Source organism: Miniopterus schreibersii (genome assembly GCF_964146895.1).
Source record: "Miniopterus schreibersii genome assembly, chromosome: 8".
Taxonomy (NCBI): Eukaryota; Metazoa; Chordata; class Mammalia; order Chiroptera; family Miniopteridae; genus Miniopterus; species Miniopterus schreibersii.
Window position 1 is genome coordinate 20,426,324 of NC_138109.1, and position 12,970 is coordinate 20,439,293.

Consider the following 12,970-nt stretch of genomic DNA (forward strand, 5'->3'; position numbering starts at 1 on the left):
TCCATGTTTTAAAAAATGTAATTTACTCTGGGGAAGTTATGCCCAGCTCTCTTGGAAAACAACTCTTGTATAAAACCTCAAGATCTTCCACTATACCTTGGGGGAGGGTTGCTTGACTGTAAATAGCCAAAGCCAGTCCCAATTTAAAGCAGAAATCTTCTAATGTGACACTAAATTGTTGTTGCTTGAAAATCATTTTCACAGTCACAGTTCTCACATTTCTAAAGCAGCAATTTCCAGAGGGAAGGCCAAAATGTGATCTAATAGTAAACCACAACTTAAATCTTTGCTGTCATTTGCCAAGCATGTTAGTAAGCTCTTGAGGGCTTAACTTCCATTATCTACATATGACAGAAGGATGATAAAGGAGGGAAAAAATCTTCAAATTTATACTTTGTTTTTTCATTTCAAAGGGAAGAAAGGCCGAAATGGAATAGCTTTTAAGATGTTCACTTTCTCATGTCTGCGTATCGGAAATGACTTGACATTTCACCATGCTCCTAAACAGAATGGGGTAAATAAAACAATTATCTGTCCTCTGAATTGTCTTTATATCTATTTTTCTCTTAGATTTAAATTAAATAGAAAACCACCTCAAATCAACACTAAAATAGGAACTACTATGGTTAGAGACTGGCCACTTGAAAGAAGAAAGGTGACTTATGTGAAATGAGTCCAGCTAAAAGGTAGTTAACATCATTGTATAATTTGTTTGAGGGCATGCTATCTGGTACCTAAACAGAAACTGTGATTGGTGGTATAGAAAACCAATAATTATTTTTATTGATTTTTTTTTTTAAAAGAGGAAGGGCAGGGAGAGAGAGAGAAACAGAGAAATTATGTATATTTCTGCTACAAACTGAGAGTAACTCACTCCTTGGATATAATGTGTTATGTCCTGTGCGAGGACTCCTTTGAGCATGGGGCTCTTTTTATGAGTCCACATTTGACTAGATGTCATTATGATCACAAGACACAGCTAAAACTGCCCACAAATTGTTGTTAAAAATAAATTTCCTATTCTATTTCAATAAATACATACGTCCACTGATACAACCAAAAAATCCCCAACTTGAAGGGATCGTGATAATTCGTAGACTATCTGATTCTGATGTTGACCTTCCTTCGCTCAGTTCTCAGCTACTCATTTGGCCATTTGCTCAGTTATGAGACCCCTTTCTTCCAAATGGTAAATGTCATCTCATCTAAATTTCCTTTTAGCAGAAAAATGGAGGGAACTTGAAACTGATATCAACTGGAATGTTTGAAAGGCCTCAGGGTTTTTATCATAATCCACCATAGCAAAAAATACCTTCCTGGTGAATGCACTGGAGTGTTGCCAGGTATTTACCAAGATCTGAAATTCTTCAGCAGCATCTTTGCATGTTACATACGATCTAAACTTCTGGACAGCGGTAAACATTACAATAATAGTTTCTTGGGGTTTCTAGTACAAAATAATAGAACACCGCGTCACACATTCTATCACTCTTAGTCCAGTTCATCAGCCGTCTGACCTTTTCTGCTAATACCTTCTACTCCTGGCCAGGATATGTGGAACCTCGTGAGTCACCAACACCAAAGCCACCACCATTCTGCCATATTTGTGTCCTTTCTGTTATAAAATGTTTCAAAGCATATAAGCCAAAATTTTATTTTTTCCAGCAAATAATTTGTCCAAGACTTTTTTTTCTGTCTCCTTTAATCCTAGTAAAAGAGCTATATCACAAATTCCCATGTATATCTGGTTTATGAGCCATATATTAGAATTTATAAATACTCTATGAAAAAAAAAACACACACACAACATTGTGTGGTCAAAGAGGTTTGGAAAATGTTCTAGCCTCAGTCTTTCTGCAGAGCTCCAGACTGGCATTTCTGGACAGCACCTGGATTTACCACAAGCACCTCAAACTTCTCAAAAGCCAAGCCCTTGCCTACCAAGCCCTTGGTTCCCTGCCTCTCCCCCCTTTCGGAAGACTAACACCGTCCCAGCAATCACGGAGGCTTTAAAGCTGAGGGCTCTTCTTGGACCCCTCCCTTTCCCTCATCCATCAAACCTGAACTTGGCCTCTGAGGCGGACTCCCTGCCTTTGGCTCCAGGCGCTCCCACTAAGTCATGTGACCTTGGACCAGTTTCTCACTTCTCTGCGCCTCACTTCTCCCTCCTGTAAAACCAACACGGTAATAGCGCCGCCTCCGCAGGTCGTTCTGCGCGGCTCCCCTAGAGGCTCGCGGGGTGCTGGAAACTGCAGCTCGGCCTCCCGCTCGATCCCCCGCGCCACCGCTAGGGGCGGTGCGGAGCCGCGACGGGGAGGAGGCGGCCCCGGGGACCGCGCGCACCCGCGCCCGCACCGCACCCCTGCCCTCGGCTGCGCCCGCCTTTTCAGATACCCTGTGAAAGCGGAGATAACGCCGACCCCCGGCAACAGCTACGCACGTGCAATGTCAGCGATGCCCGAGGCCTGGGAACGGCACCGGCACGGGCGAATTCTGTTTCCTTCTGTTTTTTAAATGGTTGGCTTTGGGCGGCGCTGCTAATGGTCCAGGGGCCTCTCCCGGGACGCGCCCTCTCCAAACGCCTCTCCGCCGGCCGCGGATGGATGGAAACGGACCAGACGGGCCAAAGGACTGCGTGTGAATCATGTCAAATACGTTCACACGCCTGGAAGGACGCCCGCTGGGGAACGCGCCTGAGCGGGAGGTTCCTTTTTTCCATGTGCGTATGTTTTATCAAAATTAAAATGTTTGCCCGGCCCGGCGTGGCTCAGCCGTGGAGCATGACCAAGGATCCGGGAGATCGCGGTTCGATTCCCGGGCAGGCCTGCGGGCTCGATCCCCAGTCGGGGGCGTGCGGGAGGCAGCCGTTCAATGACTCTCTCTCGTCATTGATGTTTCTATCTCTCGCTCTCCCTCTCCCTTCCTCTCTCTGAAATCATATATTTAAAAAAATTGTAATGTTTAACTTGTAAATGAAATGAACGGCGCACCCTGCAGCCGCCTCTGGGCCCCCCGGTTGCCAAGGTAAACAGGACGGCGGGGGTTACCCGCGAGCTGAGGGGCGGGGTGCCTAGCAACCGGGGCGCGCAACAGAGGAGCTGGAGAGAGCAGGAGGAAGTCGGAGCTGGGAAGGAGGTGAGAGGCAGGGGGAGCAAGGGGAGCTGGGGCGCTGGGGCGTGGGGGGACTCACGCCCAGGTCCGAGCTCCCTCCCTCTCCCTCCTTCTTTCTCTGAGCCAGCGCTGGGGTATTAATTTAAACCGAAAACGATTATGCTGGGGAAGGGAGTAGTGGGGTTCGCCTGGGAACTAGATAGACCCCAGCTGCTCCTACCCCAACAGGGGCGGAGGGAGGGAGTGTGACGACCAGATAGGGAGGGGGCCAGCGCCCCCCTCCACCAAAAAAACTCCCCTGTGTCAACCCATGTCCCCTGCAAAACTAGCCCCTCCTCTATGGATGGAGAATAGGGCTGTTCCTCAGAACCACCACAGGCCCTGACCAAAGCTGGGGCAGAGAAAGAAAAGAAGGCTCCACAGGACTTGGTTGCTGGAAGTTGAGGTGGAAACTGGATTAAGGCCTATTTTTCCTGCTAAACTCCACCCACCAGCCCCACTAAGCCCTTGGCACCACACACACACACACACACACACACACACACACACACACACCCAGCTCCTGCAGGGTCTAGGAGTTTGTGTGGGTGGATGGATGGGTGGGAGGAAACTTAGTTAATGCTTCATACAAAATTGAGCAAATGGAGAGCTGTTCCCAAGCAGGCTTCCTGTAACAAGGGAATTGGAGCAAAATTGATAGGAGCAGACCCTTGGCAGGGGAGCTTTTGATCTAGGAGAGGGTCTCCTAAACAACCTCCCGCAGCCTCGTTTTTCCTCTCCAGCAGAGGTGGGTATCTCGGAACAGGCCTAGGGGCCCAGCACCATGGCCATGCTGAGCGTCAAGCCCAGTCAGCGCTTCCAGTTGCAGGACTGGCACACCAACAACTACCTGTTGTCCACCAATGCTGAGCTGCAACGAGATGCATCACACCAGATCCGCCAGGAGGCCCGGGTCCTCCGCAATGAGAGCAACAACCAGGTTGAGAGCAGGAGCTCAGGTGGGCAGAGGGATAGCCCCTAACCCCAAACACCCTCTTGATCTGGCTCTGTCTCTTTCAGACCATTTGGGATGAACATGACAATAGGACTCGACTGGCAGAGAGGATTGACACAGTCAACCGGTGGAAGGAGATGCTGGACAAGTGTCTGACGGATTTAGATGCTGAGATCGATGCCCTGACACAGGCAGGGAGCTAGGGCAGGGTGCCAGGAGACCCTGCTGCAAGGACCTCCCCTCCCTCCCCACTTTGAGGTCGAGGAACCCTTGTTGGGGTATTTGGTGGCATGCCCATCTGAGTCACTCACTGGCCCCTCTGTCAAAGTGGGGCCATTCCCAGTGAATGGCCCACCAGCCTCCTGTGCCTTCTCTTTCCTAGATGAAGGAGTCAGCAGAGCAAAACCTGCAGGCCAAGAACCTGCCTCTGGATGTGGCAATTGAGTGCCTGACCCTGCGGGACAGTCGTCGTGACATTGATGTGGTGAAGGACCCTGTGGAGGAAGAGCTGCACAAAGAGGTGGAGGTCATTGATGCCACCAAGAAGGCCCTGCAACAGAAGATTAGCCAGAGCTTCGAGAAGCTCTGGTAAGGGAGAGACATGTCATTCTCACGCTCACCTGCACTTGAAGGCGTATGTCTGAAACGTAGAATATTTGTACTGTGGGTTTGTACAGGCTGCCTTCTGTCCCTGCTGTGCCCATGGCAGAGACCACTAACTGATGGTAGCACTTCCTCCACTGCCTAGACATCGTCTCAGATGACTGCTCTAGGGAGCCATTGTCAATTGATTGGAAGCATGGGAAATGAAGCCCATTTGCCACCACCCCTGACTGAGTACCCTATTGTGAGTGTGTGTGAGCCTCTGTGAGTGTAACTAATATGTGTGCCCCCGTGGTTGTGTGTAAGCACATGAGTGCCATAATTTTGTCTGTGAGAAGCTTATCCAACTATGCTGGTCTTCGTCTCAGCTGCACTGGCAGCTCCATTGTCACTCCAGTCCCCCCCGTCCCTTGGTGGCCCTGCCGTACAATAGGGGCTAAGTCCTGCAGCCTTGGAGGAATGGATCCTGAGCTAGTCTGTTCCTTCCCCAGCCTCCTGCAGGAAGTCCGACAGCAGCTCAACTCTGATCATCGGGGCAAAATGGAGGCATTGGACATTGACAGAGGTTGCCTCTCTCTCAACCTCAAGTCCCCAAACATCTCTCTGAAGATTAATCCCACACGTGTCCCGGATAAGTAAGAAGTGTTTCAATCAGTCTCCCCTCCCCCACCCCCACAGTGGCCACACTCTGTGACCCCAGTATTTCCTGCCACCTGCAGCTCGTCCACACTTCAACAGTGGGATGACTTTAGTCGGTTCAGCAAGAACCAGGCAGAGGCTGAAATGAAAGAAGCCACGGAGCTGAGGGAGGCCATCGCCCTCACTATCGCTGAGGTGACTGACCTTTCCCCTGACCCTGTTCCTCCATGGCTAACAGATGGCCCAAGTGTGCGCTCAAGCCTTAATCTTTTGTTCCCTGTTGGCCTGTGGCATCCCGGCCCTTCACCTGAGTGACATCCTTAGATGGTCAGGAGCTTATACCCTGTCTTGCTTGGCCTACTTTTTGTCCTTCAGACCAACAATGAACTTGAAGCCCAGAGGGTTGCAACAGAATTTGCCTTCAGGAAGCGGCTGCGGGAGCTGGAGAAAGTGTACAGTGAGCTCAAGTGGCAAGAGAAGAATGTGAGCCTTCTCCCTTTAGTCCCCTGGGGCTTGCACTTCCCGCTGTGCAAAGAGGAGCCCGATGGCCCTCCAGCAAGCCCTGGGTGTGCCATGGTGGGTTCAACCAGTGGAGACCGGTCACTCTGTCCCCTGCAGACTTTGCAGGAGATCGCGGATCTGCAGGAGGACATCCGGCACCTGGAAGAAGATCTGCGCAGAAAGTTACTGAACCTGAAGCTATGCCATACCCGGCTAGAGTCCAGGACCCACCGGCCCAATGTGGAGCTCTGCAGGGACCAGGTGTGAGGGTACCCCTGTGGGGCACTGCCCCCCGTTAACATTTCTGCAGGATCACTCACTCCCCAGCACATATTCCTGGTGGAGCGGGGGTGCTGACATAAGGCAGCACCCAGGCCCGTGGGACAGTATGGCTGACCTGGGACCCCCAACCCTCACCTCTGCCTCCAGGCACAGTATGGCCTCACTGATGAGGTTCACCAGTTAGAGGCAACCATCGCTGCCCTGAAGCAGAAATTGGCACAAGCGCAGTAGGTTTGGGGAGTGGGCAGAAGGGGCACGGAGACACCTCCCAGCCGTGGGGCCTCTTGCTGCCTGCTGGCTCCCAGCCTCATGCAGGGGTGGTGAGTGGTTAATGCCTCCTCCCTAGGGATGCTCTGGATGCCCTCTACAAGCATCTGGCCCGGCTGCAGGCTGACATCGCCTGCAAGGCCAACTCCATGCTGTTGGACACCAAGTGCATGGACACTCGTCGGAAGCTGACTGTGCCAGCTGAGAAGTTTGTGCCTGAGGTGGACACCTTCTCCCGCACCACAAACCGTACCCTGAGTCCACTCAAAAGCTGCCAGCTGCAGCTGGCCTAGCCTAGGGGGCTGAGGAGGGAGAGAAAGGTTAGGTGGGACATGGAAGAGGAAGGGGGGTGGAGAGGATGAATAATAAATGTCGGGTTTTTCAGTCTAGAAGGTTTTCTGCTACCCCTGCATGTAGCCAGCAGAGAGTGAGAAGGCTCTGGGCCTTCCTGTGAATGGAGAAGCAAAAATGATGACCACCATCCATCCCCCAAGCTCCATGTTCAAATCCGATCCCTTCTCCCTCTTTAGGAAGCCCCTCGCCGGGCTAGGCCAGCACCCCCTGGCCTCTAGGGGCACGATTTCTAACCAGCTCGGCCCCAGCTGGACCCTTGCCTGCCCTCTTGATGCCTAGGGAAGGCTAGGATCAGAGTGGGAGGGTTTGGGGATGCGGGCCCAGACCTGAGTGGGGACCAAGAACTGGGGCTGCTGTGGGAGGGCTGGGGTGCCGGGGCAGAGTGGGGCTTCATAAAGGCAGGACCCGGAAGGCAGTGACCCGAGGGTAGGGCTGCTGCGGCCCGATAGTCCCCTCCGGGACCCTTTCGTGGCCGTCTCACCCGGTGTGACATCGGCTACAGGCGGGGAGAACGGGAGCTAAAAGCAGAGGCCTGGTGGCGTCCAACCAGCGTTGCGGGACCCGCCCAGGTCCCAGGCACGCGGAGCTGCGCCTCCGGGCCGCTGGGTGGCGCTGTGGGTCGCGAACAGCGCCGGGGCGCGAGGCGGCGCTGTGGGGCTGGGGTGCGGGTGTAGGGGGAGCAACGAGGTGGGGCGCGTGCCGACCGCACCGGAAGTGGTGGCGGGTCAGTGCGGATGGCGGCAGCGGTGGCGATGACGGCGTCGAGCTGCGGAGGGGCTGGGGCTGCCCGCTCCCTGTCGCGCTTTCGAGGCTGCCTGGCTGGCGCGCTGCTCGGGGACTGCGTGGGCGCCATCTACGAGGCGCACAACACCGTCAACCTGACGTCAGTTCTGCGTCACGTCCAGAGCCTGGAGCCGGACCCCGGCTCGCCCGGGAGCGCGCGGACAGGTGGGCGTGGCCGGGCGCGCGAGCGAACGGGGCTCCCGCGAGGGCCTCGGGGCGGCGTGGGAGCGCGGCCGGGGGAGGCGTGTGCGGGGAGAGGAGGCGCCGTAGGGCGGCTGGGGCCGGGTCTGGGGTCTGGACGGCCCCGGCGGGCACTTGGGGCTGAGCGTGGCTGAATCCGAGCTCCGTCTTCACACGTCTGGCTCCGAACATTTCCCAGCTCGGGCGTGGCAACACCTCCCTCCCAGCCGTGCAAGCTGGAAACCTGGGCGTCATTCTCCTAAATCGCGCCGGTCCCGCATATGCACCCTACCGATTTTGCCCGTCTTAACCCAGTTGTCTCTGATCAGTGCGCCCCCAGTCCATTCTCCACGCGGCGGGTAGTGCTCTTCTCAAAACAGATGTGATCGCGGTCTCCTGGGCATGAAACTTTGCAGTGATTTCCCATTGCCAAAGAATTTAGGGTAGAGCTAAGTTCTTTAGCCGGCCCTACCAGGCCGGCCCTCCCTCCGTCGCCAGTTTCATTTTACAGCGCCCCGTACTTTCTTTCTGCGCTTTGGCTTCTCTTACATCGTGCTTCCTCCAGCCCTGGTCTGTGCCTGTGCTCCCCCTTGCCCGTAAAGCCCCCCTCCCCCCCGCTCCTTCCTCCCCGTGTGCAAACGACTCCTCTCCCAGATCTCAGCTCAGTATCACGTCTGAGGTCAAGCAGTGGATGATGATTCTTGGAGAGCCTGTAGTAGAATAAGGGAAAGGGGCTGAACCCTGGAGGAGGGAAAGGAGCTAGAGAAGGAAATAGTTGGACACGAACAGCAGCAGGGGCCATGGCTGTCCACAAAACCCAGGAACATTTCCAGGTGAAGATGCTGTTCCCTGGTATGCTACAGAGAGGTTAAGGAGAGGGAAGTCTGGATTTAGGAAAGCATTTTCAGTAGAATGTTGAAGCCTGGAAGTTAGATTCCAGTGGGTTTAGGAGGAAATGAAAAATGAGAAAAGAGAGTATGGTTTGGTGTGATGGGAAGGAGAGATGAGGTGAAAACAAGATGCTCACCTGGGGATATTTTTTCCATTAAGGGGGAGAGAGAGAGAAACATCTTGAGAGAGACACATCGATTTGTTGCCTTGTAGGAACCGTTTTTGTTTGTTTTTAAATTTTTAAAAATATATCTATTGATTTTAGGGAGAGGGAGAGAGAGATAGAAACATCAATGATGACAGAATCATTGACCGGCTGCCTTCTGCATGCTCTCTACTGGAGATAAAGCCCCCAACCCGGGCATGTGCACTGACCGGGAATCGAATCGTGATCTGGATCCTAGGTCAATCGATGCTCAACTGCCGAGCCACACCACCCAGGCTTGTAGTGACCACTTTTAATTTCACTTTGGTTTGATGTTTAGATGAGGGGAAAACGTTTTAGGTTGAGAGTTGTTTTAGGACCCTTTGGGTGCAAGTGGCAAAAACCCAACTCAGAATGGTCTAAGCAAAAAGAACATATCAGCTGACATAACTGTAAAGTCTAGAGGTAGGTCTGGCTTCAAGCGAGCCGAGTCCAGGGGCTCAGGCTTGATCCCCAGTCAGGGCACATACAAGAATCAACCAGTGAATACATAAATGAGTGGAACAACAAAATCAATGTCTCTCCCTCCCTCCCTCCCTTCCTCTTTCTCAAATCAATTAAAAAAATTATAATTAATAATTAAAACAACAAAAAACAACTAATGCTGCAGTAATGGCAGCCAGAAGGGGTGGAAGGTTTTCCTTCAGAAGTCAGCAAGACATGGTCACTGACTCGGAACAAAGAATTGCTGAAAATCCCAAGGCCTGGAACCTAGGAAATTGGATGGGAGTGAGAGGCTGACTGAAGCATTCTAAAAGTGGTACATAAAAGGCACAAGTGGGAGGCCAAAGCTTCTATCCCCTGCAACTCCTCTCCCCTGCCCCCCCCCACCCTGTCCCTGTAGAAGCTTTGTACTACACAGATGACACAGCCATGACCAGGGCCCTGGTGCAGTCCCTGCTGTCCAAGGAGGCTTTCGACGAGGTGGACATGGCTCACAGGTGAGGGGAATGGTCCTGGCATGAGGCAACCAAGTGGGCAGAGTTATTGCACCCTTGACCAGAGCAGTGATGTCGTGCATGCTGGGACCCCTACCCTCAGCAGGAAACTGTTTCTAGGGCCACTGAAGCTTCACAAGCTAGAAACTAGCACGGCTTCTACCGGCTCCCTAGGTCCTCAGGACTTCCTCATTTCCCAATCCAGCCAGATTTCTTCTCTTCCAACCCTGACAGGCATCTTTGAAACTTTCATCCTGTCTCCCTTCCCTCCCCTAGATTTGCTCAGGAGTACAAAAAAGACCCTGACAGGGGTTATGGTGCTGGAGTAATCACTGTCTTCAAGAAGCTCCTGAGCCCCAAGTGCCGCGACGTCTATGAGCCTGCTCGGGCCCAGTTCAACGGGAAAGGCTCTTATGGCAACGGGGGTGCCATGCGGGTGGCTGGCATCTCCCTGGCCTATAACAGCATCCAGGATGTGCAGAAGGTAGCCTGGGCAGGCTGGCTTCTGGGCTGTCCCCTCCCTCCCCCTTCTTCTCTGGGTTCTGTGACAGCAGGTCTTAGCCTTCACTGCCTTTGCTCTAGTTTGCCCGGCTCTCAGCCCAGCTGACACACGCCTCCTCCCTGGGTTACAACGGTGCCATCCTGCAGGCCCTGGCTGTGTACCTGGCTTTGCAGGGAGAGTCGTCCAGTGAGCACTTCCTCGAGCAGCTCCTGGGCCACATGGAAGAGCTGGAGAGTGATTCCCAGTCCCTCTCGGATGCCAGGGAGTGAGTATGTGGGGTGGAGGCGGCTGGAGGTGAGTTTGTGGGTGTGCATGCATGTGGGGTAGGGTCCTCTGGCATTGCCACAAGCTGAGACCTTCATTCTTTAACTACAGACCCTAGGGAGGAGTGGGAGAGTAACTTTGCCTTGCCTCAGGGTCCCAGAGAACCAAAGGTGCAGCTCATGCCCAGCCCTCTCCCACTTCTTGTTAGGACACCTGGGCCTGGGTGTCACCCTGACCACATCCCACCTCGCCCTCCCACACAACCCTTCCCCTGCCTGGCTCCAGCCTCCCTGCAATCTTGCCCCCGGCCTGCAGGTTGGGCATGGAGGATCATCCATACTCGGGCCGACTGAAGAAGATTGGAGAGCTTCTAGAGCAGGATGCGGTGACCAGAGAGGAGGTGGTGTCTGAGCTAGGTGGGTTGCCCCCCCACACCTGTCATCCTTCAGGGTCAGGCTTGGGCTCGGGGGGAAGGGAGCAAGGAGTCACACTTGCCTCCACATTTTTGCCCCGGGCTGCTGTGACAGCAGAGCCAGCTCTGTGGGGTCTTTGGCAGGTTTTGAGTGAGTGTAGCGACTTCTTGCTCTGGGGCTGCAGCATCTTCAGCCTCACAGATAAATATTCCCAGAAATGGCAGCTGACCACCAGTTCTCACAGCTGCTGTTGACCACCATTGTTAATTTATGTAGCCCTTTTACTGTGTTCTGGGTGCTGTGCAGAATGCTTTATCTGTTTGGTCTCATTTCACCCTCACGCGAGCCCTGTGAGAGTTCCTAACCTGATTCACTGTGCATGAGGAGTCAAACCCAAGATATAGGAATCTCTGTCATTAGGGAACTTTCCCAGTCACCCAGCCAGTAGGTGGGAGAGTCAGGATTTTAACCCAGGTCATCTCACTATAGAGCCTCTGATCTTAGTCAGAGCCCAACTTGAAGCTGAGAGTGTTGACTTGTGGCAAGTGGCAGGAAGCCTTGGGACATGTGGGGAGCAGGGGGTGTCAAGTTCCCATAATATGGTGTGCCCACAGGGAATGGCATTGCTGCCTTTGAGTCTGTGCCCACCGCCATCTACTGCTTCCTGCGCTGCATGGAGCCCGACCCCGAGATCCCCTCTTCCTTCAATAGCCTCCAAAGGACTCTCATCTATTCCATCTCACTTGGTGGGGACACAGACACCATTGCCACCATGGCTGGGGCCATCGCTGGCGCCTACTATGGGATGGAACAGGTGCCAGAAAGCTGGCAGCAAAGCTGTGAGGGCTATGAGGAGACAGACATCCTGGCCCAGAGCCTGCACCGGGTCTTCCAGAAGAGTCTGTGAGGGCCCCAGCTGCTGGGGCTCTGCCATGTCCAGCAGGACCAACTACAGCTCAGGTTGGAAACCCTGAGCTTCCTGGGGCTTTGCTCCCCACCTCATTCTTCCTGCAGTGTGAGCAGAGTGCAGTGCTGGGGCTGGGGTCTCTAGGGGAAATCACTGGAACAGTGAATGAGGGACTGGTGCCTCCCTGGTGCTGGGTTTCTGGCTGCAGAGCCTTGGACACCCCTGGCTCCTCGGATAGACATAAGAAACCAGGGCAGGTTCCATTGGAGGGGTACTTGTGGCATTTTCCTTTATTATCTAGGACATGGAATTGGGGAAGTGGAAGTGATCTGCAGTAGCCTCATTTGTCCTCGTTGAGATTTAGCCAGTTTGCCAGAAAGCAGCAGGTTTCTATGAATCAAGGAGACGGGCACTTGAATCTAACTGACCTCCATATACACCTGGCCCTGGGCTGTCATGGGCTTGTTAACAGCTTCCAGCGGAAGCCACAGAGCAATAAACAGTTTTTGGTAAACCCCACCATGGTTTCCTCTGTTTCTCTTCTGCCCTGAGTGGATTCTTCCCCCTTGACCTTTTGTACCTAGTGCCCCTCTGGGCTGCACTGTCCTAGGAGCTTGGATCCCAGGCCATGAGTTGCTGGGTTGTTGAGGCAAATCCCTCCAGTTCTTTCAGCCGGCTGTGTTCAACCAGGAAGGGCAGAGTAGGCATGATTGGTGCCTTCTGTTGATCACTCAGAGTGACCCAGGCAGGGGGCAGGGAACAAGCCAGATTTTCTTGCGCTCAGAGTCTGACTTCCTAGGTTCTCCCTAGGTAGTGCCCAGGCCTAACCATGCCAAAAACTGGAACCAGTAGGAGGAAGCAGAGGGCACCTTCTATCACCAGACTGCCAACCTTTGGGTGGGGAAGGTGCATCATCCTGGGTGCTCTGGGTGGACTGAAAGCTGTCCCTGATTTTGCATCTTGGGCCCTAGTCAAAGGCATCAGCCTGTTAGGAAGTTCTGCACATGATCCATTTCAAAAAAGGGAAAATTGAGACACCGCCATCAAACATCAGGGACATTCTTTAAGCATCCTTCCAGCCCCAGGGGGGAGAAGCATGCCCTCTGCAGTTAGCCTGACATTTCAGGACTGCTGGG

General features: G+C 53.5%; 2 protein-coding genes across 7 annotated transcripts; both read left to right on the top strand.

Annotated features, from left to right (window-relative positions):
- The first annotated feature begins 2,308 nt into the window (after positions 1-2,308).
- Positions 2,309-6,785, top strand: TEKT2 (tektin 2). Of its 6 annotated transcripts, none has more exons than XM_081144274.1 (10): positions 2,309-2,719; positions 3,897-4,090; positions 4,171-4,296; positions 4,488-4,693; positions 5,200-5,343; positions 5,428-5,542; positions 5,723-5,830; positions 5,966-6,109; positions 6,278-6,357; positions 6,477-6,785. In XM_081144274.1, exons 2-10 carry the CDS (start codon positions 3,935-3,937, stop codon positions 6,688-6,690), a joined length of 1,293 nt encoding a protein of 430 aa, XP_081000400.1. In that variant the 5' UTR covers positions 2,309-2,719; positions 3,897-3,934; the 3' UTR covers positions 6,691-6,785. The 6 variants fall into 6 exon arrangements, with proteins under 6 accessions (XP_081000400.1, XP_081000405.1, XP_081000403.1 ...); XM_081144277.1 differs by having other exon boundaries at positions 2,393-2,719; positions 3,894-4,090; XM_081144275.1 differs by lacking the exon at positions 2,309-2,719 and adding an exon at positions 3,080-3,135.
- Positions 6,786-7,384: 599 nt separating this feature from the next.
- On the top strand, positions 7,385-12,353 carry ADPRS (ADP-ribosylserine hydrolase). The gene is made up of 6 exons (XM_081143708.1): positions 7,385-7,699; positions 9,655-9,751; positions 10,025-10,232; positions 10,331-10,515; positions 10,830-10,930; positions 11,542-12,353. Exons 1-6 carry the CDS (start codon positions 7,486-7,488, stop codon positions 11,832-11,834), a joined length of 1,098 nt encoding a protein of 365 aa, XP_080999834.1. The 5' UTR covers positions 7,385-7,485; the 3' UTR covers positions 11,835-12,353.
- The last annotated feature ends 617 nt before the right edge of the window (positions 12,354-12,970 follow it).

Bases quoted from the DNA above. Each gene is read 5' to 3' on its own strand.
- TEKT2 (XM_081144274.1), top strand. From the start codon at position 3,935: ATGGCCATGCTGAGCGTCAAGCCCAGTCAGCGCTTCCAGTTGCAGGAC. The intron at 4,297-4,487 runs GCAGGGAGCTAG...TCTCTTTCCTAG, and splicing joins AGATCGATGCCCTGACACAG to ATGAAGGAGTCAGCAGAGCA. The intron at 5,344-5,427 runs GTAAGAAGTGTT...TGCCACCTGCAG, and splicing joins CCCACACGTGTCCCGGATAA to CTCGTCCACACTTCAACAGT.
- ADPRS (XM_081143708.1), top strand. From the start codon at position 7,486: ATGGCGGCAGCGGTGGCGATGACGGCGTCGAGCTGCGGAGGGGCTGGG. The intron at 7,700-9,654 runs GTGGGCGTGGCC...CTGTCCCTGTAG, and splicing joins GCCCGGGAGCGCGCGGACAG to AAGCTTTGTACTACACAGAT. The intron at 10,516-10,829 runs GTGAGTATGTGG...CCCGGCCTGCAG, and splicing joins TCCCTCTCGGATGCCAGGGA to GTTGGGCATGGAGGATCATC.